General features: G+C 36.7%; 1 protein-coding gene across 1 annotated transcript in view; it reads right to left on the reverse strand.

Annotated features, from left to right (window-relative positions):
• FAM193A (family with sequence similarity 193 member A) overlaps positions 1-25,346 on the reverse strand; it is a 42,440-nt gene that overhangs the window by 12,380 nt on the left and 4,714 nt on the right. The window contains 11 exon segments of the mRNA XM_010710460.3: positions 836-1,087; positions 5,230-5,409; positions 5,510-5,663; positions 7,552-7,794; positions 7,944-8,056; positions 9,563-9,640; positions 13,955-14,099; positions 18,925-19,049; positions 21,302-21,536; positions 24,682-24,849; positions 25,132-25,298. Of these exon segments, the coding sequence (XP_010708762.2) occupies positions 836-1,087; positions 5,230-5,409; positions 5,510-5,663; positions 7,552-7,794; positions 7,944-8,056; positions 9,563-9,640; positions 13,955-14,099; positions 18,925-19,049; positions 21,302-21,536; positions 24,682-24,849; positions 25,132-25,298 (1,860 nt within the window).

Raw genomic sequence — 25,346 nt, forward strand, 5'->3', positions numbered from 1 at the left:
AAGGAAGAGATAACAGCAAGATAGGACAAACAAAGCTGATGCTAATAGCGATGCTAAGAATTACTTAATGGTCATCACAGTGAGCTAATCTTCTCTTCTTGCAACCACAAGATCTCTGGATCAAAAAAGGAAGGTGAGAGGAATGCATCATGATAACCACAGACTTTGCTCCTTTAAGCAGGGCTCATAGTTCAACTGAAAGAAGTATGTGAAATGGCACCACATCAATGTCAATTCCTAATTTTTGATTAATGCTTCCAAAAGGAGACACCAGGTCTTAATCCTTGCTCTGTACCTCTTTCATTAATTACATGCTTTGAGTCAAAAGAATTTTGCAGAACCTGCAAAAAACCAAGTTCTCTCAAAGCACAAAAATCATTTAAAAGACTCCTGTACCTAACTGTCTAAAAATAAAAAAGTGCTAGCATTTTGAACTAAAAATCTCAGAACATTATCGCCAAAATGGAATATTAAATTTTGACCTCCTATATATTAAATGAAGATTTAATTAGTCCTATTATACTGAAGAAAGTCTCATTACTCTTCCCACTATTCTAAACCCATTTGACTCTAAATTCTTTCTAATGAAAGCAAGGAAATTATCAGTCTTCCTGATGCAAACTACTCTTAATTTTGCTGTGTGAGCCTTTCTCCAGTTCTGACTATGCCCTATTCCTTACACTTCACTATTCCCTCTAAAAGGGAATCAGAATCCAAACAGACAACGATTTAAAAAGCAATGTTTACAGTTTTACTGATACTCAGTCACCTGCTCATTTATACCAGCATACAGTAATTTCCTAGGATCAGGACACATCTACCTTGACAGGCTTACCTTATTGTGTGTAAAGGGGGAAGCTGTATACAAGGTGGGATGGATAAGTGGACGAGGAAGGTGGGGAATTGTATGCAATGGTATATGTCCATGGATATGAGGATAAAGATGAAGTGCAGGATGTGCAGGTTTTTCAGGATTCATAAACTGATGACCAGCAGGCAGGCGTCCAGTTGCAAGTGCAGAGGCTGTTAGACCTGAAGCTTCTTGTTTGCAAACATGACATTCACAAGCATTTGGACCTTGGTCAGCCTGTAAGTGCACAATAAAATACAATCAATGTACTTGACAATACAATCAGATAGTTCCATAGATCCTTTTTTCTTAAGGATCATAAATACAATTTACTTTTGAATACATCTATTAATAAATCCAGAGCATCTGGAAAATTCCTTCATCATGAAAAAACATTAATTAAAGTACTAATGGAGGATCTTCATCTTAGTTAAGCATGGAATGCTCTCAAGATCAACACAGTTTGATACCAGATTTTTAATACCTACCATCAGTGGCAATAAGATAATTTATATCGAATTATCAAGGGCAGACAGGAAGAGGAAACCTTGATAACATTAGATAGTTGCTAGGTTAATTCCACTATAAAAATGGAATTGGATGTTTATGTTTCACAATTTCCTAAGTATATGGACAGACAATACACACAACAGTAGTGGTAAGGGTTGATTAGCTGACAAAGTTGGAAAAAGCCCTAAGACTTAGGGAGAACATGGTCAGTAAGTCAAGGGAAGGGATTTTTCCCTTTGCTCAGCGCTTGTGAGATAAACCTGGACTGACGGGTCCTCAGTACAAGAAATGAGTACACACTGGAGCAAGTCCAGCAAAGGGTCACAGAGATGATTCAGGAGTTAGAGCACACATCTAGGGAAGGCTGAGAGGGCTGCGATTGTTCAGCCTCCAAGGAGAACACTCAGGAGGATCTTACCCATGTGCATAAATACCTGACTCAGGGAGAGGAGGAAAGCAAAGATAAGAGAGGATCTTCTCAGTGGTATCCCATGAAAAGATGAGAAGAAACAGGCATGGATTGAAATACAGGAAATTTCACTCCAAGTGTTTATGTACTTATTCTACTGTGAAGGTGGCTGAAGATTGAAGCATGTTACCCATAGCAGTTTTGAAGCCTCCAGTCCTTGGTGATATTCAAAAATCCAACTGGACACAGAGCTGAGCAACCTCCTCCTAAAGAGTTTGCTTTGAGTAGGACGGTAGGACTAGACCATCTGCAGAGGTCCCTTCCAAATTCAATTACTATGCAGCTACCTTACAAATAAATGCATGCCTTAGTGGAATCTTTTACTGATCTTCAGGCATCTTCAGAGTCTATAGTCTTTAAAGGGCTCAGGTACTCTGGAAGACATTCAGGAAAGAGCTATCTCCATTTTCTTCTCTCAGCTTAGTACTTTTTACTACCATTGTCATCTGACATCTTACTGGAAGACAGTTTTTGCCAGAAGGAATACAGGAACACCTCCCAGCTGTTACTTCTTCCTAGTAAAGAGGTTTTACACATCTTTTCCAAGAAGCAACAATAGCTTCTTAGCTTAGCTTTCTAGAAAAGAATTGACAGCTAGCATTTCTCTGCAACATGCATGCTTTCCTCTCAGAAAGGCATAACACTTCATCTTAACTTAGAGGTATTACAGCCTCTGACACAAGGCATGTTTCAAAATATGAAGACGTCTTAAACCAAATAAACAAATGAATGAATTATATCTATTAAGAGCAAATATAACTTTCTCCTGAAACAAGTATTATCAAAAGCAACTAGTAATAATCTAATAACAAATTAAAAAGGAAAAACAAAGAAGAAAAGCAACAAGAAGATTCAAAATCTGATTCTGACCAACCTTTGAGTACTTGGTATGAAAAAGGAATTTGAAGTGAAATGAAGAAATTGACAAAATCAATTTATGACAGAATCACAGAATCATTGAGGTCTCTTGGCAGAGACCTCTGAACACTTCTGGGCCAAGCCCTGCCCCAGCAAGACCACCCTGAGCAGGATGCACAGACCCACATCCAAGCAGCTTTCAGCAATGTCCAAGGAGGAAAACCCTCAGCCTCTCTGGACAGCCTGTGCCAATGTTACATCATACTCACAGCAGAAAAGTACTTTACGGAGTTCAGATGGAATCTTCTGTACTCTCATTTGTGCCCAGTGCCTCCTGATCTGGTATTGGTCACTTCTAAGCAGAGTCTGACTCCATCCTCTTTGCACCCTCCCTTCAAACCTCTCATCCATCAGAATCCCCAGGTCCTTCTCCAAAGGGCTGCTGTCAATGAATTCTTCTCTAGGCTAGTGCACAAATCCACCAGAATGCTCAGGCATGATCTGCCCTTGGTGAAGCAGTGCTGACTGTCTCAGATCATCTCTTCATCTCCTACATGCCTTAACGTGCCTTCCAGGAAGATTTGCTGCATGATTTACATTGGGGGCCCAGAAATAGATACAACACTCCAGGTGTAGCCTCACCAACACTGAATAAAGGGGAATGATCACCTCTTTTGAGTGCTGATACTCTGCCTAATGAAGGCAGGAAATGAGAAATTCCAATAGGTGATACAAAATGATCTCAAATATTGGTGAAATGAATCACATGAATGCAGCATTACAAAGTAAATATTCAGCTTTGATAAAAATTATCAGGCAAAAAAAAAAATCTTCAGAATATTTTCTTTTTCCCCCCAAAGCAAACAGAATAAAGGATTAAATAACATCTTAGGGAAGTAAGCTAAACTGTAGGGTGAAATGGAAGCAGACTTATATAATTTCAGCATAATTTGATTTTCTACAACAAATGTGAAATCTGTTCACCTGTTTCCAGTTAGCTTGATGTCTCAGCACATTTAATTACTGCATCAGTAAGTCATACATAGAAAAAAGATTTCTCAACAAGCTTGCTGAGAGAAATCGTAGCTTAATACTCATAAGACACTAGAAAATTCTTCCACCAAAAGGACTTACAGACATGCTAACCACAGGAGACACCTAACAGCAGCTCCCCCTGACTATTAACTAATCACAGAATTGCTGGGATTGGAAGAGATCTCAAGAGTTCATGAAGTCCAACCCTCCTGCTAAAGCAGGTCAATAGGTCGCACAGGTAGGTATCCAGTCAGGTCTTGAAAGTCTTTGTAGGAGGAGACTCCAGAACCTCTCTGGGCAATCTGATCCAGTGCTCTGTCACCATGCCATAAAGAAGTTCTCCCACATATTTGTATGAAATTTCCTATGTTCAAGTTTTAGGTCATTGCTCCTTGTCCTATCACACCACCAAGAAGAGCCTGGCCTCATCCATTTGTCCCCCACTTCCTTCTAGATATTTTTAAACATTTATCAGATCCTTCCTCAGTCTTCTTTTCCCCAGGCTGAACAAGCCCAGGTTACTCAGTCTTTTCTCATATGGAAGATGCTCCAGGCCCTTAAATCACCTTTGTGGCCCTCTACTGGACTCCTAGGAGATCCCTGTCTTTTTTGCACTGGGGAGCCAAGAACTGAACAGCACTTCAGATGTGGCCTCACCAGGGCAAAGTAGAGGGGGAGGATCAAACCCCTCAAAGACTTCCATCGCTGTAGAATCTTTTGAACAATAAGAGCGGTTTTTAGAGTAATATTTCCCCTCTCAAAGTGGTAAACCCATGTTATAGCTGTAGGATAACTCAGATTGAAAGAAACACGAAGACAAGTCCATCAGACGAATCATTTTGATGGTCACAGAACTATTTGTTCAGTTGTTAAACCAGACCCCACTACTTGCTGAGCAGATACTCTGAGTAAAGTTTCCTGTGTGTTTTAGTGAACTTACAGAAGAGAGTGCAACAATCTTAAACAAAAACAAGAAAACAAAAACAAAAAAACAAAACAAAACATGCAAACACCAAAAAAAAAAAAACACAACAAAAAAACCCCACACACATTATCCATACAACAGGCTACTACACAGCGTTTCAGCAAGGCAAATTAGTCCTCAGATGTGACATTAAAAAGCACCCATTAACAACATGCTCTCATTGTAATCCCCTCAACAGCAGTTTCACATAACAACATTTAACAAAGACCAAGCTCAAACCACCAAGATACATTTCTTAGTATCTTTTTCATTCATATAAGCACAAAGATAGCAATCACTTCTACTGAAAACATCTTTAATATAACTAATGTGTTTCAGGTTGTGAAAAAAGAAGAATATTACCTAGGACAATATACAATCAACTGAAACGTATTTTAGATATCACAGTTACCTATTGATAACTCAATAAATTCAAAGTTAAAGATATAATTCATGTTGAAGGTATAAATGTATTATCACTCAAACAGTCAAATTTCTGATGTTATGAAAAGGTTGTATCTTTTTCTTCATAGGTTACAATACCTGTTGACTAGGGTAAGAAGGTGGTGGACTATCCATTTTTGCTTCATCTTTCCTTAATGCCCTTTTTCCTAGAGACATTTCCTCCTTTTGAGTCCCTGGTGGCTCACCACTACTTTCTCCGTCCGCTTCTTCATCATCTGCTTCTGAGGAGCTGCTGCTAGTACTGCTCACCTGAGGAGACTGTATAACATTAACCCATTAACCTGGGAGCGAAGGACAAGCTTTACTTCAGCAGTAAGATCCAAATGCCAGAAAAAAGAAGACAATCTAAGTGTTGTACCTCATCTTTCAATGCCATGTTTTCATCTCCGCCATTTAGCTCACTGTGAATTCCATTCATGTTGGCTACCACTTCTGCATCATCGTAATTATTCAATGGGTAGATATCAGCAAACTTTGCTGATAATGGTGCGACATCTTCATCATCACTACCACTGAGAGGAAAAGAGGCTTAGATAAATCCCAGTGCTCAGTAACCTCAGTTATTGTGAAAGCAGTCACCAAAAATAAAGTTGAGAACATCACTTGTATAAAAATCCCAATTAGGAATTCAACTCTTCTCTTTTGAGTTAACTGACCTTATTTTTCAAATAAAAAAATAAAAAAAATAAAAAAAATCAAGCAATCTCTGTACACTCCTACTAAATATAGTGGCTTCATGCCAGAACAGCTAATTGGTACTGAAAGTAAGATTCTCTGCTATTTCTGTGTAGGATATTATTCCATCAATGTCTTGTGACCAAGAAATCTACTGTCTTTATAATGACAGGATACAGATGACCTTTAATTTGATGAAAAATGCCAATGATTTTGCTTAAAGAAGGTGTGAAGTGACAATATAATATATACACAGTATGTCAAACAAGTAATTGTAAGTAATCAACTTTGAACATATCAATGTAAATCTTGAATTTCTCAACTGCAATCAGTTCCTGAATGACCCCTCGCCTAAGTGCTTTCCTGCTAACCTGCTTTCAGTCTTAACAGAAGTCTTCTCTCCACGTTTATAGACAGCTAGAACATGCATGTTTTAGTACCCATTCTAGGGAAATGTTGCAAAGATTCTTCAATTCATGTTTTTACAGCAATCCAAAGCTCTTAAAAAACAGCTCTCACACTGAGCACCGTATCTTTTTACATTCTATGAGACACTTCGCCAAAATTTAGGTGATGGCACCATAAGTCAGGTTTCAAATGTGCAACGAGGAAACAAAACAAGTAGGGTTAGGTCCAATACAAGAAATGCCTCTCCCTCAAGAAGCATTGATATTTACCCTTAAAAAAAAAAAAAAAAAAAGAAGAGACTACTTACAGTATATATTTGGATACAACTTGTTTATTTTCTGAGTTCTGCATTCTTTGTTTCAATTTCAGCATCAAAGCTCATGAAAGTTCACAGAAATAGCAAAACACATGCTTATGTAGCAAACTGTATTGTCACATAACCTGTTTTCAAACATGACCCAAATTGATACAGAAACTCTAGTCCTGTTATGGAAGTGTAAACCATACATCACATTGGATGCAACAGGAAACTAAACTTAGTGAAGTCAAACTCAATTAGAAGCATCCATTCATCTGTGCTCCCATCATTCATCACACTACATTAACACAGTTCTAATGACAATTCCTTGAAGAATCATCATGTACTTCAGTAGCATTCCCACCAGAACTGAAGGCTTTTTTTTCTCCTCTTTCTTTAAAACATTCTTCTGGAATTTCACCTGATGAGGGACTGATGGCAAGTTCCACCCAAACTACATACAAAAGTCAGTCAACCAGTTTTATACTTTCAGAATTATGGTAGAGGCAGAAGTCTGCCACTAGACTAAAGCCTCAAATCTCACCGTGATCTCAATAAAATAAAAAAGGGTGGCAAATGCTTCTGACAGGGAGAACTCTTGATGCAATTCTCCAGTTAACACACCTTCAGCAAGCCTAATAAATGCTTTTTAGGAACTAAAAAAAAAATCATAAGCAACCATTACTCAAATTTACCTTGTTCAAATTAAGAAAATGTGTTATTTTAAACTGATGCTTTAAAGCATCCTTGTAATCTCAAAGCAGAAAAGTACATATGATGCGTACGTCTAGCAGTGCTGTTAAGTCCAAATCTTTGGAAAATTGAAAAAAAATCAGAATTTTTTTTGTTCCACAATAGATACTTGTGGACTTGGGGACTTCTGAATTCAGTATCAGGATTAACTTATTTTCTTATAATTTTCTGATGTTAAAACAGAATTATCTAATGATGGTCAGCCTGTATAACTTGCCTTCTGAAGTTCAATTCAGTATTCCAAATTTTTAAAACTGAGAACTTACAAAGTTGGTGCAGAACCATTGTCTGCGAGGATCAGCCTTGGATGTTGCTGAATTGTTATAGGTGAGCTGGAACCCGATCCTGAACTTGCTGAAGACATACTAGGTGGGCGGATCTCAGATAGATAATCCGGAGCAGAATCAATTTGCAGTGGTAACTGGTTAATGTGGATATCATCCGTTATAGGAGAATCCATGATGCCACACGTCAAAATGTGTGAAAGGCTGCAGTCATCACAAGTACATCTGTTCAAGAATTAAGATTACAGACTTTTATGACCTTCAAGCATTCATTTGAAGTAACCAGACTCTTTCTTGCAATAATGTTTTCTTTTTTCCTCTAACACGAGAAATTAATCATTTATTATGATTTCAAGTTAAAAACATCTGCTCACCTTCTTCTGTAATTACAGTTGGGACAGTCAGGCATGCTCAAACGTGATGACAGCATGTGCCTCATTGTATCTGTGAAGTTGTTCTCCCCAGCTAGTGCTTTCTTGTTATTAAGCTGAAATAAATTATAAAGGCATTGTTTTAGTAGTGCAAGTCTTGCCATTAACAATTCAATAGCACAGCACATTAACAAATGGCATAATAAAAAAGGGTTCTTTGGGCAAGATATTTTAAAAGAAAGTTTTATTGAAGCAATGTTTTAATCACAAGTTAAAAGATCCCAATTTACAAACAACACACTTTCGGCACTCAAACTTCAAAGAAAATGTGTTTCTTCTATGAAAAAGTAAAGTAGTCATGTCCACCTCCTTTAGTCATTTGTAACTGCATCCTGCATGGTATTTCTGCTGACACATACTGAATTTGAGCAGTTCTCATCTTGTTTCATGGTATGCACAGAGGACACAGATGACAAATGAAGAAAGAATGCAAACTCATCCTTATCTTGCAAAGAAAAAAAGTTAGGACTAATTGTGCAGCCACAACTGGATAAACTCAAGCAAAGAAGTAGCTGCCCAAAACAAGATTTCACCACACTAATGAAAAAAAGAAAATCCAAATAACCCCCAATTGGTAGAAGTCTAATCCTGAAAGCACTTAATTTCATTAGATACCTACAAACCTTACATTAAGCAAGGATGTGCCTAAGCTTCACACCTGACCCTTACCTAAGCAGCAATTTGCTTACAGCTCACTTAAGCCCAATTAGGATCAAGTAAAAAGAGGATTCTTCCTCAAGTTCTCTGAGGAGCCCTGTTCAACCAATGCTCTAAAGTTACAGCTAACAAATGCTTATGTTCCATATAGACAAAAGTATTGATGACTGTTTTGAGCAATTTAAGCTTAAGTTTATTAAAACGTATAATCATACACTCTAATTCATTACTACCATTGCTTTCCATACAGTGGTACATGAGCAGAGATCCAATCTTAGCTCTAGCCTAGTCACTCTATACTCTTATGGAAAGTATAATACATATTTGAACAATTTCAGGCTAGAGAATAGAGTGTGTCTTAAACAGCAGATGCAGGGAAGAACAGCTGGCCCTTCCCTGGCTACAGCTTAAAATCAAGCAGGTAGCTCTGCTCAAGCTTTACCCCCAGAACAAATTTAAGAGCCATCTCCAGGGTTCCCAGCTCCAAAGTCTGAATAGATGCAATCATCTTGCCCTGCTGCTGTTTCTCTCAATCCGCAGCTCTGCATACACAGGAGAATTGGATACATTCTCAAACACAATACTCCCTATCACATACATCAAGGCAGCTCCATGTTCAATGTTTTGGATTTCCACTCAGAGGCACAGAGAATTCTCCTTCCATAGCACCAAGAATTTTAACACTGCATATTCAGTGCTAAGACCATGATGCATTTATCTTTTAGTAACTAAGCTTACGTACTCCTCTTGGATCTCGCTTTGTATTTTAGCTGATCAAGTTTAAAGCTTGGCATAGTCATACAATTAGATCATATAGAACTAGTAGAATACCCAAAATGCAAATGCTTGAATATAGTAAATACACATGGAGCATTAGTATTACTTAATGTTTAAAAAAATCCTACCTGCTCTTCAATAAAACGTCTCTGTTTAAAAAATTCCCAGTCTTCCTTTAGCATGCGTTGTTTTGTTTTCATTGCCATCTAAAACAGAATTTAAGGAAAACTCAGTGGTTTAACCTCAGACATCATACGCTTAAGTCAGTTGTTTTATCAAAGTTTTGTGAAATGTAACTTACCTGTATCATTTTTAAACCACTTGCACACTCAGACAATACGATACTTATTTCCTAAACCCTGCTATTTGAACAGTTAAATAATTTTTATTCATTTACACTTCAAGTCAGATTTTTCCACTATTATTCCTTAAAGATTTGCATGTATTTGCTTCTTCCTCTCCAAAAATTAAGTATTTTCATAGTATTTTTTCATAACTCGTGCTTGGCATTAAATCTTCCACATCTCAAATCCACTGAAATCCATTAAAATGTAGTGACAAGAGTTTTGGCAAGGCCTCAACACAGGCACAGTGCCAACCATGTACCACGTGTAGAACTAACCATCTAATCTCCGAGTGTAAAAAATTAGAAGAGTAAACATAAAATGAAGTAGTGACTTCGATTAACACTACTCCTTTTATCTCTGTGTATTTCATGCCTATGGTTTACTTACAGCTGGAAAAATATTTTATAATTACTAGGCCTCGAATTACACTGTAAATGCAGAGTCCATAACTTTTTGTATGGAAACAACCTTTTTTAATTTAGTGAACAAACTCACTGACAAAACCCAAAAATTTCCATGAACTTTAACAGAGCAAAACACAAGAACAAAAGTTTCTCTTATTGTATGTTGCATCTGTTTAAGAGCACTAGCTTGCTGGTCAATAAAAGCAACTATTTAGGTTATCTTTTTTTTTTTTTTTCATTTATTTTGTTAATAAAGAGAATAAAGAACAATAGAATATACCAAGCTCCTTTATAAAGATTTGTTAAAGAAAAAAAAATCAGAGTTCAGTAGGTTACGCCACTCCAGTCTTTTTTCTTCAGAAATGTCTCCCAAAACTCATACTTGAACTAAAGTTGTATGACAGAATATTAATTGGAGTTATTGCTACTACCATTATTTTACCGGGGAAACTGAAGTTCTGAAACTGGGGATATGAAACAGCGTTAAGTGGCAGAGTTTCACCCAATCAATTTGTAATGCAATCAGCAGCATGCAATTCTAATTACTACTGTGAATTTTGATTTCCCTTGGTACTGTGAGGCTACAGGAGTAGCCAAAAAAAATAAGAGTTAATTGTGTTCATGTATGTGCCTTTTTAATCAGAACAGCATGTATGAAATACCCTTGAAGCACTGGTACCATTTCTTAGACACTACTAATTACTGCAGAGCCTGAGACCAGAAGAGAGAAAGATTTCATCTTGGTTGCATTATCACCATCTGAGCACCTTAAAGCTCCACTCAAAACCAACAGAACTCATAGCTTTTGATGCCCAGACATGTTACCATTAAAGACAGGCACCTACACTTGTTTAAAACTGCCAGTGCATTAACTGGGAGCTGCCTACTCAATCAAGCTTGCCAAGAAACTGACAAGGAAAATAGTATGGTTTAACTCTTAGTACTCTTAAGTATTAATGGAAGAAGGAGCTGGAATTAATGTTTTCCTACTTCCAGCTTAGCAGTCTTTCCTACAGCCCTGTCTGCAAGTATCTTATTAATTCCATGAATAACAGGCTATCACTTGTACCATCTTTTTTTTCCACCCACGAATATTTGTTATTTCAGTAGACAAAAGCAGCTTCAACACAAACCATATGATTCATGCCCAAGAAATCTTTTGGGACATGGGAGATACAAATTCGGATGTATCAAAAAGAAAAATTTAGATTTCAATCTTGCGCATCTGCAACAAATACGCCAGCAATGCTGCCCAATGGGAAAAAAAAATGTCCACTACCACGCTTCTTCCTTCTGCCCTGTTTATTTAAAGGCTAACAAGCATTTGAGATCAATCAGACAAGCTTAAGTGAGACATGCAGGTGAATAAGTATTTTTTCCCTCTGAAACAGATTTAATCGTAAAACAAAACCAAGTTTGGTCAGAACTGACATATAACAATAGATCTCCTACAAGGAACTCTGATGCTTGCACGCATTTGGAAGCATCGAATATCCTGTCATACTTCAAAATCTATCACATTTGGACAGTACCTTTGAGCATCTTAAATTCCATCTGTCAAACTGATCTACTTTCCTACCCTGTTTCACTAGAAATAAAAATCAATTCTTCTTATCACAAACTCTGTGTCCAAAAACAAAAAGAGATTTTTTTATTTACGTAGGTAGTAAAAAGATAACAAAATAACACCAACAAATATACCTGTAAAATATAAAAATTATTTTCTACTCTGCTCACCAGGACTCTCACAACCTCAACACAGAGAACTGAGCAAGAAACTCTGCGCTCTCAAGGTGCTGTGCAAAGGCAGCTCTGTATTCCTTTGTTCTGTGGGAGCCAGCAGTATTAAAAATGGAAATGCCCACAAAGTACATATGATTATCTAGCCATTACTTATGGTAATGATCCAAATATATTTCAGACTTCTCAAGTTAAATACAATCTAAATTTGGTAAGGAAAATACTAGGACCTGGAGGTACAGACTACGTGTATTTAAACTCCTGTATTTCAGATACTTTGAACATCTTCCTCAGACCTGAGCAAGTCACAAATAAAGGTGTTGATACAAACAAATGATTTGCTTGAATTTTATTACAGTGTACACCCATGAAAGAAGAGTGTATTAGTACTACAAGTCCGTGTGTGATACAGCTGTCTTAAAGTCTTTTAAAAAACTGCATTATTCGTATAGAACAAGCATCAAAACACCATAGGAGAGATCTGTATTATCTCCATTGATTCCTTGTCTAAACATTGAGGTATATTTCCAAAGACAAAGAAGGATCATTTATCTGTGCTGATCTGCGTGTTCTACCTTTGATACACCAGCAATAGAATTTAACTGTTTTGTAGAGCCAAAAAGCAAGAAATGAACATGCATTCACAGTTAAGATCAACAGTTTCCATAGTAGCTGGGCTTTCTGATTTCTACTTCACAAAAATATCACCGCAAATTCAGGTAAGATGGTCATACTGAATTGCACATTTTTGATTAAGAAAGTATAATAACCATGCACAGATGACATCAACATGGGTTTTAATGAGAGACAGCAAGAATTGTCTATGTGCAAATTATCAATTTTTATAGGATGTATTCATATTTAAGTTCCAACATGATGAGAACTGAATTGGGATCCCTTTCTTACTGTGGCAGCAATGACAGCCAGAGCACCCTGATATCATAGGGAAAATGAATTGTAGTAACACAAGATAAGAAATTTCACTGAGCTGCCATCTATTATTTAAGTGTACAAAAGCAGCCTGACCAAGAGAAAACTTGGTAACTGATAGCTCAGTGGTACAGACCCTAAATATAGAACAATCTCCAAAAATAAAGTTAGTTATGCACCATCTCCATCTTGAAGGCTCTAAAATTACTGGTAGAAATTTACTTAAATCTTCATCACACAGAAGAGCTTCTGAAGGACATTACAGTGTTACCCTAACACTTGAAAATATCTTACCATAAGAATAGCATAGCATTAATAAAACTTAAATTACATCTCCGTACGTGTAATGCTCATAAAACTTTAAAATACAAATAGATCTATAAAACTCTACCTTCAGTTACTCAAGTTGTTTGAACTAGGGACAAAAATCAAGAAACTTTAGGAAAACGTAAACACTTCCCAAATAAACAGCAAACTTTCCTAAAAGCAAGCTCTTGATAATATACAAATCAGTATACTTACACCATGTTCTGTAACACAGCATAGACACAGAATAAGCTGTGAAAACTCACAATTAAAAAGCTGGCAACCACAGATGTCTCAAATACTTATGTAGTGAGACTTACAAGTTCTGCTTTTGAAAGCTGTACAAAGGTCACTGTTACACTACAAAACATGTATAAATATAAATTATTTTAAAGCCACCTCTTCTTATTAATTTCATTCAATGGAATTATTTTTGAAGCCTAGTGTTCAGGGATTTTTCTCCCCCTAGTAACAACTGGGGAAGAAAGTTTCATATTCATGCACTATAAGTGTTTTATAGACGAAAGCCACTCAAAAATATTCAAAGACTATCTCCAAGCCACAGCATAACAACTTGCTTCAATAACTTGATGGTATTTCTGTAAAATTACTGTTCCATTTTGGCATATTAGAGTTCTTCTCTATTTTGAAAGACTGACTTCACTAAAAAGGTTACATTTTGCAGCTTCAAAGCTCTGGAAACCAATACCAAAGAAACTCATCACCAGAGGCACAGCCTTCCAAGGGCCACTCCCAACATAATTAGTCATGAAACTGTTTACACAGTTCTTACCTGTTCATCAACGTAATCATCTATTCTTTTCTGGCATTCAAGCCATGCTTCAGCAACTTGCCCCATTTCCTGTTCCAGCTGATGATACCTTTGTAGCAAGGTACTATACATATCTTCACTACAGGAATCGTGCGCTGTTCCAAGCCTACAAGATCAAGCAGCACTTGTTACACGAGATATTTGACTGGAAAAAAAAATAATAAACCAACAAAAACAATCACACATAGTTCTACCAGCCTGTAAAGTGTTTAAGTGCAATTTTTGACACACCTAGGCCCACGTAGCTGCTTGCATCTCAAAATGAATATTTTTAGTCGTTTTTCAAAAAATACCCAACAATTGTTCCAGTGTTGTATAAGCAATAATAGAAAGAATGTGGGAAGTGCAACCTTTCTGAAGCCTCTTTCCCATGGGTAACCAGATGTCAACCTTTCTGAGCAATACTTATTTAAAATTTGATTCTTGATATATTTATCCTTTCAAATCCTACAGGCTAAATATACCTGTTGACTATTTACTGAATAGTTACTGTAAAAATAAAGCCAGGAGCTCATTAATCTGAACTCTCATGATCAATGCTAAAAACATCACTAGACAAACAGGAAGTCCAGTTGGGGAGAACACTGTGGAATGATGCAAAAGAAATAATTTGGTTGTATGCAGTAATCTACTAGTCATCTACTTGAGATGCAACATCAACTTCAAAATGCACTTATGCCACTCATTGATGGCTGTCCCCAAAAGGGGTCCCAGAAACAGGAAAAAGACTTCATTTCCTTTCCAATACTTGGCTTTCATAATGGATTTATTTATTTATGGTATTTGCTGTAAAGCACATCATCACAATGACAAGTAAATAAGCAAGCTCCCTAAATCTTGACTACAAAAACAAGGAGAAGTCAAAATTATTTTAGGTATAAGCTTAAAGCACACTGAACTGTAATGACCTATGAATTGGTACAGACTAAAGCTTCTCAACATTACTTTTACTGGGTAATTAAGGAGAAACCAGTTGACACTTAACTAGGCACAGAGGTTGTACATTGGTCAAAGGGTTTGACAAGCCACTGCCAAAACCAAACCCCAAACATCTTAACAGTTGACATTAAAGCCAAGATCCAGCATTTCTGGAAGATCTGTCACAGATTTCAACCACAACAGGATGCTAATTCAAAACAAGAACCTATCACCCTTCCTATGAGCCCTTAAATTTAAGGTGGCAATTAAGTATAAACAAGCTGAACAGACAACTCAGCAATCATTAAATTATGGCCCTTAATATCATTTCACCAACGAACTCAATTTTCATATTGTTGTTTTTGCCTAGAACCTGCAACACAACCACTTTAGAAGGCTATGTGAACAATTCTGTACACTAGGAACTCAGGAAATCTTCCTATGATAGGGTGCAAAATCCACTTCAAAAGCATATGGCGATTTTAAGAATCAATGTTTCATGATTTTTCCTCCGTATCAGTGCAAGCACTGACAATTCCTAATCCTAGATCACAATTCACTCCTTTTCCTAAAGCCTGTGTTTTTTTATATGATAATATTATGCAAAATTCTGATCCTTGCTTCACAGGAGTCAAATTTGTTCTCAGAGCTGCTATTGAATAGTACTATTCTTACAAAGATCAGTTCCGCACAAAACCTAACGTAAGTAGGATTTAAAATTACAAGTAAAACTCTTTTTAAAAAATTTCCATTAACAATGGAGCAGAGTTAATACTTTCAATTTGTACTGTGACTCTTGAGTACAGATCAACACATTTACACGCTGTCACTGAATGTATTGGAATCCCCAAGGCATGTGTAAATGAATAGGTGATAGGATTACTTTAAATACTGAAAATAAACCCTTCTGAATTATAGTGTCTGATCTAAAAGTTCTGATTGATTAATTGCTTCTAAGCACATAGGCAGTTCTTATTGCTGGTCTGCAGATTGCACAACTCAACGCAACTCCTAAAGAAACCAAAGGCAGCAGAACATGCTGCAACTTGTGGTAGTCCACACTGAGTAGATGACCAGTCTGGGCACAGCTAACCTTGTATCATCTAGTTAACCCATCTCCCCCCCAAGACTGCCTATAAGAGAACATCTTACAGATGTCAAACATAATCGATAAATATTTTAGTTGGTGTATTGTGATAATTCCAAGTCTTTTGAAAAAGCCAGAGATGTACAAATGATGTAGTAATTTAGCTAAGGGATGAAAAAAAGGGGTGAATGCTCAAAATCTAAATGAAGCTAAGATGCCAAAACAACACTATTTCTCATCTTGAGAAGAATAAAACAAGGAAGCCAATGTCTTCTGTCATAGAACCCGGGCAGCACTTTATCTATTGCTTAAAAGAAAGACTTTCTAACCACATCAAGGCAAAATTGAGAAGGGTTACATGTCAATTAGGATTACAACCAGAAGAATACCCCTTCCAGACAACTTTTTTGCCATTTGTTATTTTGTGTGGGGTGGGAAGAAGTGAAAGAGTCTGCCTAACCAGGAATCTGGACTGTGGTTAAAAAAAAAAAGTCCGTTTTGCATCCTAGACAAGGAATAAGACTACCTGTACTTCAATAAGTAGAGAAAACAGGTCCTTACTCTTAGAATTCATAAGAGGAATAGGTTTCTGTTGAGAAAATACATGAAGTCCAAAATGCCTTTTTGTAGAAAAAGCAGACTACATGATACTCCTGCAAACTCTTCAAAGACTTTTCCAGCGCTTTGCAGTTAAATTGAACTATGTGCTTAAGGCAATGATTCAGTAAGAGATTTATTCAAATGAGTCTGAAATTTTTTAACATTTCAGACAGAGCAATCTCTTCACAACAGCTACAGGAACAATTAACATGTGAGTATTTATTGTAATTGTATCATATCAAATAGAGTTTCCAGAACTACTGATGTCTGAGCTTAGGTATATTTCTGTGATAGCTGAAAGGATCCATCCCAACCAAGAAGTTTTCTCCTCTTTTGTGAACTAGCAAAACAGTAAGACCCTGTTTCTGGAAATGCTAATAGATGCAACATCTAGAAATAAGACCAGCAAGGTGATTAAGGAACCTCAGGGCTCTCAAAAAAATAAAAATAAAAATCAATATAAGCATGTATAAAAGGATTTTAGCTACAAAATCTATGGCATCTGTTAGAGACAAACCACTCACATCTTCCCTCTTTGAAATGGCTGAACCTCTCACTTCCTTGGGAATTTTTAGTGTACACATTACAGATCACCACTGCACAAATGCAACCCAGTTTGTAAGCTGGGTATTATTCCTTCAAAGAAAGGTTCTTAAAAGTTTGAAAGCAGCAGCAAACAGTGAAAAAAAGCCAATACTCATCTGCTACTCAAGAAGAAACAATCAGGAAGCTAGACTGATTCTGATGCTTGCCCACGTGAGGTCTCTGCTATGATATTCCTCTATTGTATAAGATACCAAATTCCTAATAGAAAGCAAATTACTTCATTTTTTAGGAAAGACTAAGGCCTAAAAAGCTCATGAGTAAAAAACATATGATATATGAAAAGTAACAGCAATAGTCTACGCTTACAGAAGAAACAGGATAGAAATCATGGAATAGGAGAAATATGTGCTGAATCTCTCCTTTCAAAATGGCTTGAGAGAATCAATGTTGGCAAAACCATTGTTTCTTAACTGAACCACCCTTAAGACTACCCAGGGAACACAGACATATCCAGAAAGGAATTCCAGAGGATTCTGTTTTTAAAACTTGATGATAGCTGTTATTACAGTGAAGATCTGTAAGGAAACAACTTCTCTAGCTTAGGTTTGAATTCCAGTAGCATTTGAGAACAAGGTAAACAGGTAAACACAAGCATTCCAACACTTCTGTTAAGAAATGACTCTAAGTTTCACTTAAGACCATTCTCATCTCCATAAGTAAAGTATCAACAGCCTCAATAAACCAGAAACTGATGGATCAAGAAGTGCAGAGAAGCCTTGGCAAAAAACATTCAAGATGGCTGAAGACAGCATCACTGAAAATAGTAATGGAAAGTCAAGCACAGATCAAAGAGATCAAAGGGAAACATGCAACTGAACAACATGTTGTTTAACAGAGTGACAGAATTACCTGCCTGAAAGAGAAAAATGGAGCCTTGGTAGCAACCCAGTACTGAGTCCAGTGACAATTAAGTTTTCCTGCTTTCCTTTCGAACAATTGCTAGCAAAAGCATAACCTAGAAGTTTCTTCATTTGCCACAAGGAATATTTCTTGCAATTGAGATGCTAAATCAAATTGTTCTCGTAGCTCGGAAACAAATACCCAAAACAACACACTTGGGACAAATATAGAAAGAGTAGTAACACCTTCTTCAGAAAAAGTCTGAGAAGTCAACATGAGCAATGCATGGCTGTACTTTACGAAGATTAAACAAAACTCAAGATGAATAACAATATTTCTTTACATCAATAATACTTTTCCTGCACAAAACAAGTACTTTCAGGTACACAAAACAAACAGAACCATCTGGATAACAAAGCATACATTCTAAAGTCCTAGGAAATGCAATATGCCATCCAATCTACAAGCACAAAGCAAGGGTGGGTTTTTTGTTTTGTTTGTGTGTGTTTTCTTCTAGCCATCTATTCACTTGTAGAGGAAAGGAAACAGTACCAGTGCCTTTTGACAAGTGAGGGCATTACAAATAATCAGCATTTTAATAGGACACTGTCATTTTATTAGGTAACCCAAAAGTGAAGGAGAGTAGAGTAGTAATTCTGACAAGCAAGTCATGACAGCAGGTTGCTCAACTGAAAACAGATCAACAAGACTTTTTACATATCAAACTGGACAAGTAGCAGACTTGTTTGTTTTGTTGTTGCTGGCTGATTTTTTGTGTGTGTGTTTTTTATTTTTATTTATTTACTTTTTTAAAGTGGTGGTTGCAAATATAGATTTTGCTTTCTCCTTTAAATTACAAAAATGAAGTTTAAATCTTTACCTTAGCTGTGACACTAATGTTGGCAAGCTATTCTGCAGGAGTGGCTCAGAAAATACCAGATTTTCAAACAGATGCTTGTTGTGCAATTCCCATGTCACCTGAAATTTCTTCAAATGTTCATTTTCCTAAAATGAATAACAACCACAAATAAGCTCAGATCATAAAACACAAAGTAAAGAAATGCTTTTCTCATGTCAGAAAATATATATATTCTATTAAACCCATCAACCAACAGGCTGCATTATCCCGTTGAGATATTACTTCATTTTAATATTCAAAATATGGAACAGTTGTTTAATGATCAGTGATTTAAATAGACGTAGCTTCATACCTTTTCTAAATTGTTATGGATTGGGAAAAAAAACAACAAAAACAGACTGTGCAGTTGAAAGCTTCCACTCTTTTCTGCATGCATTTATTTCATGAATCAGTTATTGCTTCTCAGTTCTTTTCACCTATCTAGTAACAGACATACGGTGACAAGCTCTAGTTTTTATTTAAAATTAACATAAGCGAAGTAGAGAGTTCTTTCGAAGTGCAATTGCTTCAAAAATGCATGTTTTCTAAATAGCCAAGAGACCAACTGATCACTTTTTATAAGCAGAGTGTTTTTCTATTTAAGGTTACTTAATATACAAATGCCTTGAATTTCAAGACCTAAAAAGTAAATCTATTATTATGATATCATTAAAGACAGGAACAATTTTTCTTTCAAGTTAAGTTCTCCCATACACAGATAGCAGTAAACAGTTTTTTCTAAAGCAGGACTCTCTCACACAGCAAAGTTAAATGCAACTGTTCTATCAGATCAGCAAGCAAGGCCTAAGCACTACAGCCTTGAGTAGACAGAAATAAAAGAGTCCTTCAGAATTTCAAAGTTTTGTTTATTTAGCATGGTGGTTTAAAAAATTAATATGTATTTATATAAGATCTCAATACTAAAATATCATGATTTAAAAATAGAATTGAGAAGTTTGAGGTCCTTCATATCAGTTTGAATACTCTAACTTCAAAATATTCACAACTACTATAAAATGCTTTTTTTAAAAATATTTGTAAGACAAGAAGCCTTTTGCTTTACTTTGAAGTTTGTCAAAAAAAAAAAAGGGAAACATTGGAGAAGGCAGGCATCTTCTGTCTCAAAGTCTTCATCTCACTTTCCTATAGCTGCAAAGTTTTCTTGAACACTGACTGATAATAAGCACCAGAGGAGAAATATGAGAAGACTATTTTCTGATCAGCTATATAATTCTGGCACTACTGAATTCATTACTGGTGAATCTAATGTGATAAAGCAAACCTTTGTACTGTAATCCATTTGCTTTGCAGCTGAAAATTCGTAAGGTCCCCTGCCACTCAGCTTGAAGAGTTACTTTTTCTACAGCACCTAGATTTGATGACTTAAAAGGTGCCAATTAATGGGAAATGGCAGTGACCACACATCTCCATCCAAGTGATAAAGTTGGGAAAGAGAATACAGCGAACAAAAAATAGAGACCACTGACAACAGGAAAAAGTAACAAATATGCCTGTGTTTCTACACAGAAACATCTTCCTGCTTTGGTCACTTCCATTTCACAACAGTCCCCTCCTCAGAAGTGACACACAGGTTCCCCTCCATCTCATCGTTGTTATCTGTAATCTCTTACTTACTGCCCTCTTCCTTTCTTGACATCCCTAGGCAATCACTTTTAGCTAATTGGCAACACAAAATTTCACCACTTAAAAGAAAAAGGAAGTACTGGGACACAGCTATTGGAAATGGATGTATAGGAAAAGGTTTAAGGATCAAGGTTATTAATCAACAGTACCATTTGTTTACTGTATTAATTGTTTATTGTATTTAACTGCACATGATGGACAGTTAAACAAGAACAGGCTACTGCTCATTTTCTACCTGTCAGTACAATTCAGCACAGTCACCTGACAAAAACAATTAGACAGAATATTAATTCCTGAGAAAAGGTCATCTTTCCAAGTAGCAATTCTTGCTTTTAAGGAAAATAACACAAAAACATTAAAACAATTTGATTTAGTGTTACACGTAAAAGTCTGCATCCTTTAAATGAGACTCTCAAGAGAAGAGTGAAAAATCAACAGACAAATGCTATAATCACTCTTCAATGGAGTTATCTAAAATTTTGCAGATTTCAGAACAAGTACAACATGCCACCTTTTCCTTCACACAATTTTCATTGCATTCATTTTAGGACATGTCTGACCTCCATTTGTGAAAAATGGAATTTGCATTTTCAGAATGCCCTTCACTTCCATCCATGTGCACACAGACCTTACATTTCACAAATCACAGATGACTTCTTAACCCAGAAACAGCTCAGCTAGCATCACTCCTAGCAAGTTGTTTTCTCAGTCTTACCAGAGTAACTAGGAAGGCGCTGATTGTGCATGCTGCCTGACAGAGAGCACTGTACTCTTCAAGTAGGAGTGAGATGAACTGATGTGCCTGCGGTGGCCCTTGTATTGCTAATGTTGATGCAACTTTAGATCCCAGTGACAAGTGTCTGAGCAGACGGACCTTCATTTCAAGTACATATTCTCTAGCTTGCTGTTCCAACCGTTGGTAAAGCTGATATGGATCTCTTTCACAAAGCCTGTAGTTTTAGAATATTTGTGATTAAAAAAAGATATCTAATCAACAATTTTCAGTCTCCTAAAAACATTTAGTGGTTATCATCATCATTATTACAAAAAAAGAAACAATAACTAGGGTTTATAGAACTACCTGGGGTTTGGGAAAACACAGCACAGTTCCCTAACTCTACACTATGGAACTCAACTCCTATGTAGCTTTAGGACTAGGAAAGGACATTTGCACCTGAGGAACAAATTAATCTAGGACCTCACTGCTTCACTACTAGTTGTGAGCTAAAAACCCTTACTTATTTGGCATACAGCTTTACAGACATACTTCTTTAGAACTTCTTCATATTCTTCCATACAGCCTTAATAAATGTCCCACTTAGAACAGCCAGATCTGGGCTCAACTAATGTATGTAGGACATTCCTTTACCTCAAGCCATTGGAGAAGCTTGACACATTAGGCAGTCAGCATTTGCCTAAACACATACCAGCCAGACTGGACTCAACAGTGAATGCTTCGTGTGACTCTTCTATTGTTAAATTCAACTGAAAGAGACAACTCATACAACAACCACATTTTTAACGCACTCATTCATTAAACTCTCTTTCATCAAGTCTCTTAGCCTAACTTGCAGATCTTCTGCACAAAAACATTTTTTACACTTTTATTATAAGTATGTTACCACACGTACAGGATTCACAGGGCCATAATGATGTCCTTCGCAGAACATGACTTACGGTACTACTTAGCACATACACTGCAATCGTTAGAAGTGATAGGTGACTGTATTTCAGTTTTGTTTTGAACCCAGGGTAAGACCAGAACTTGGGGGCTGTTTGTTCTAAGGAAGAAGACTAACATAAAAGCTCTAGAAATACACTGCCCTCTATGCATTCTTTCAGTCACACTGAAGCATCGCAAATATTGAAAGGCACAGATTTTGAGAGGGTCAGGACCTCCTGCAAGGGACCGCACAGAGCTGTCTGATACTGTCCTGGAAATGAGACCTGGATTTGAACCACCTCACATAGAGGAAAATGGTTCTCTGGCTCCTGGACAGGTGCTTTGGTGACTACACCAAAAGTTCCAACACTCTAGAATTTTGTACTCCAGCTGAAGCACCATGCGAACACTGTCCAACAAGGGCTGCCTCCTGCTGATGGTGTGTCTGGGCACAACTACTCGGTGGGGGGAGATAACACAAGCCTAAACTGGCATACAGAAGAAGAGTTATACATTAAGAGAGTTCTCATACTTAACAAAGGTTTAGTCACCAGCCTCTAAAAGGGCTTCATAATTCATAATCTCAGTGGGCAGTTAAGTTAAAAGCAGGAACATGATCTCAGTCAGCAATCTTCAGCTTTCTACCAAAGCAATACTCAGAACGAGCCACTGGACACGATGGCTGCTTTGAAGCACTTTAAAAGTGAAATTGTACTATTTAAAGTCCCGTGGCTTGGGGTTTAAGCATTTGTCTCAGGTTTTTTGGAGCACAGAGAAGTGAGGAAGAACAAAGAGATTAAATGAGTAAGTTCACTGCTGTCTAGTCCCTGCTCCTCCCTCATCACTTATAAAACAGAGTACGACCGTGCTGTCGTGAACTGCTACCATGTACAGTAGGGACAGTACTTGGCACCTGCTTACTTTCCAAAAGTAGGCAATTTTTTTCTTGCCAATTGCATTTAACACAGCTGAGTATTAAGTTATTAATAAGGAATTCGCCTTTTAAACTAGCCACAGCATATGTGGCATGCTACCTATATCTTTTTTTTTTTTTTCCCCTACTATTACTTTTTAAAACAAAAATCATTTTCAGTACCTACACTGACAATTTTTGTGTGACATCAGCATCACAGACTGGACTCACTAGTGTCTGCACTATCCAAGCATCCTAACTTTATTTCGTTATTTGAAGACCACAAGAAATTCTAGAGTGAAAAAACATAGCAATATTGAAAGTTTTCTTCTTTGGGATCTTTTTTCTTGCCTTTTATATTTTAATCATGTTTCTCAACAGTGACAAGGAGTTCTAGAGAAAGACACCTATGTACATAAGAAAGCTCCAAAATAAGCACTACAGTTTTCAAAGCTTTTCCATTAAGGAAAACTATAGCTGTGATTCAGTTTTAATTAGACACCACATTACAATTTAAGAATCTTTGATTTCAAAAGCTATATTGCATGTTTTGATCGCTTAGTTTAAATAAACCAAGTATGACTAACAGGAAGGCATATTGTATTACTCTACAGTTATACAACTCACGTTCAAAACTGAGCATTCAGTTTTTATAGCAGAAGCACAAAAAGCTTATTCAATTATTTATTAACATTCATTCAGAAATATAGCCACAAAGAACTGTACTAGATTAGAATCTTTCAAAAAAAATTTCTCTACCTTACCAGCATTGCCTCAAGTAGAAACTCCGCTTAAGAACTATGGTTGCTTAGTCCAGTCAGACCTTTGTAAATTTGTAAGTACAGAGTCAATAAGAGAACTTACTCTTTGACCACACAATAAACTGGACAGAAAATGAAATGAACATGCTGGAGCACTTAAGAAAACAGTGTGGCTGTCTCCCAAGGGAAAAAAAAGAAGCAACCAAAGAATTCAAAAGCACATCCTTGACTTACATCTAGAAAAAGATGCACTTTCAACTTCTGATATGAAAACAAACTTCTCATAATCTGCCTCTTCTAATGATCAAAGTCCAAATTTTTCCTTCTCTAACTTCTAGCTGCTACAACTACTATAGAATGCAATCACTATTATAAAATCAAGTTAGTTCAGCAAGGTAAGGTGTTTCACGTGGGGGAAATCCAAGCCAGTGTCTTATTATTGGTAGTAATCATCTCAATATCTTTTGAGGATTAAGGTTTTTGGGATCTTTTCATAATTATGCACTAATATCCCTATTGCAGATGCATACAAACATTTTTCATGTATTTCACGCCCTCAATCCAGCACTTTAAAATCCTGCATGGAATACAGCTGACCTCTATAACTTCTCATTCTAGTGGAGAGACAATCATTCTAAGCCATCAGACTTAGAGCTGGTAAATAAAATTCTGGTAAAAAAGAAATACACTAACTAACTTAGTACTCATTAAAAAACACCTTCTAGTATTTAATAAGTAGATTTTTTGAAGTGCTATACCTATCCACCAGCTCTTTCATTCCTTCTTTATCTGGTACCAAAGATTGGTCTTGGTCGTCTGCCAAAGGGGTCCCAGCTTGACGATAGATACATCGAACCATGTATCTTACTTCTGACCAGTAATTTTGGAGCTGCTGAGATTCACGTTCAGTCTCTGCTGAAATTTCTCTGCAAACAATGACAAAAAAAAAAAAAAACCCCTCTCAATTTTTACATCACACAGGTGTATTTATTCCCACTATTCTGAAGACTCTTCTCAGGAAAATCACGTCTAAAACAGCCCAAAGAGTACATGCAGAAAATAAAATCAAAAATTGAATAAAAGCCACCATCCCTAAGTTACTGCTATTGTCCCCATTTAAGTAGTTTACACATATGTTGACAAATAAGCCACAAGACTGCTGATAGTCAGACTACAGGCATTATTCTAAGTCTGAATTCAGTTCTTACCTGCGCTCATTACAGGCCTCACAGTTGCATGCTATGTCTGAAGGAGAGGAATTGTTAAGATCGGCAGCAGGCACTGTCTGCGCACCAACAGTTATCCTTCCTCCTCCTACAGATTCCTGCTGTGATCCACTGTTTCCAAGAGGCATGTGCAAAAGGAAATCTTGGCTCTGAAAGAAAAAAAAAAACTGGTAGCAACTTTGGCTTGCAAGATTCAA

Source organism: Meleagris gallopavo, chromosome 4 (assembly GCF_000146605.3).
Source record: "Meleagris gallopavo isolate NT-WF06-2002-E0010 breed Aviagen turkey brand Nicholas breeding stock chromosome 4, Turkey_5.1, whole genome shotgun sequence".
Lineage (NCBI taxonomy): Eukaryota > Metazoa > Chordata > Aves > Galliformes > Phasianidae > Meleagris > Meleagris gallopavo.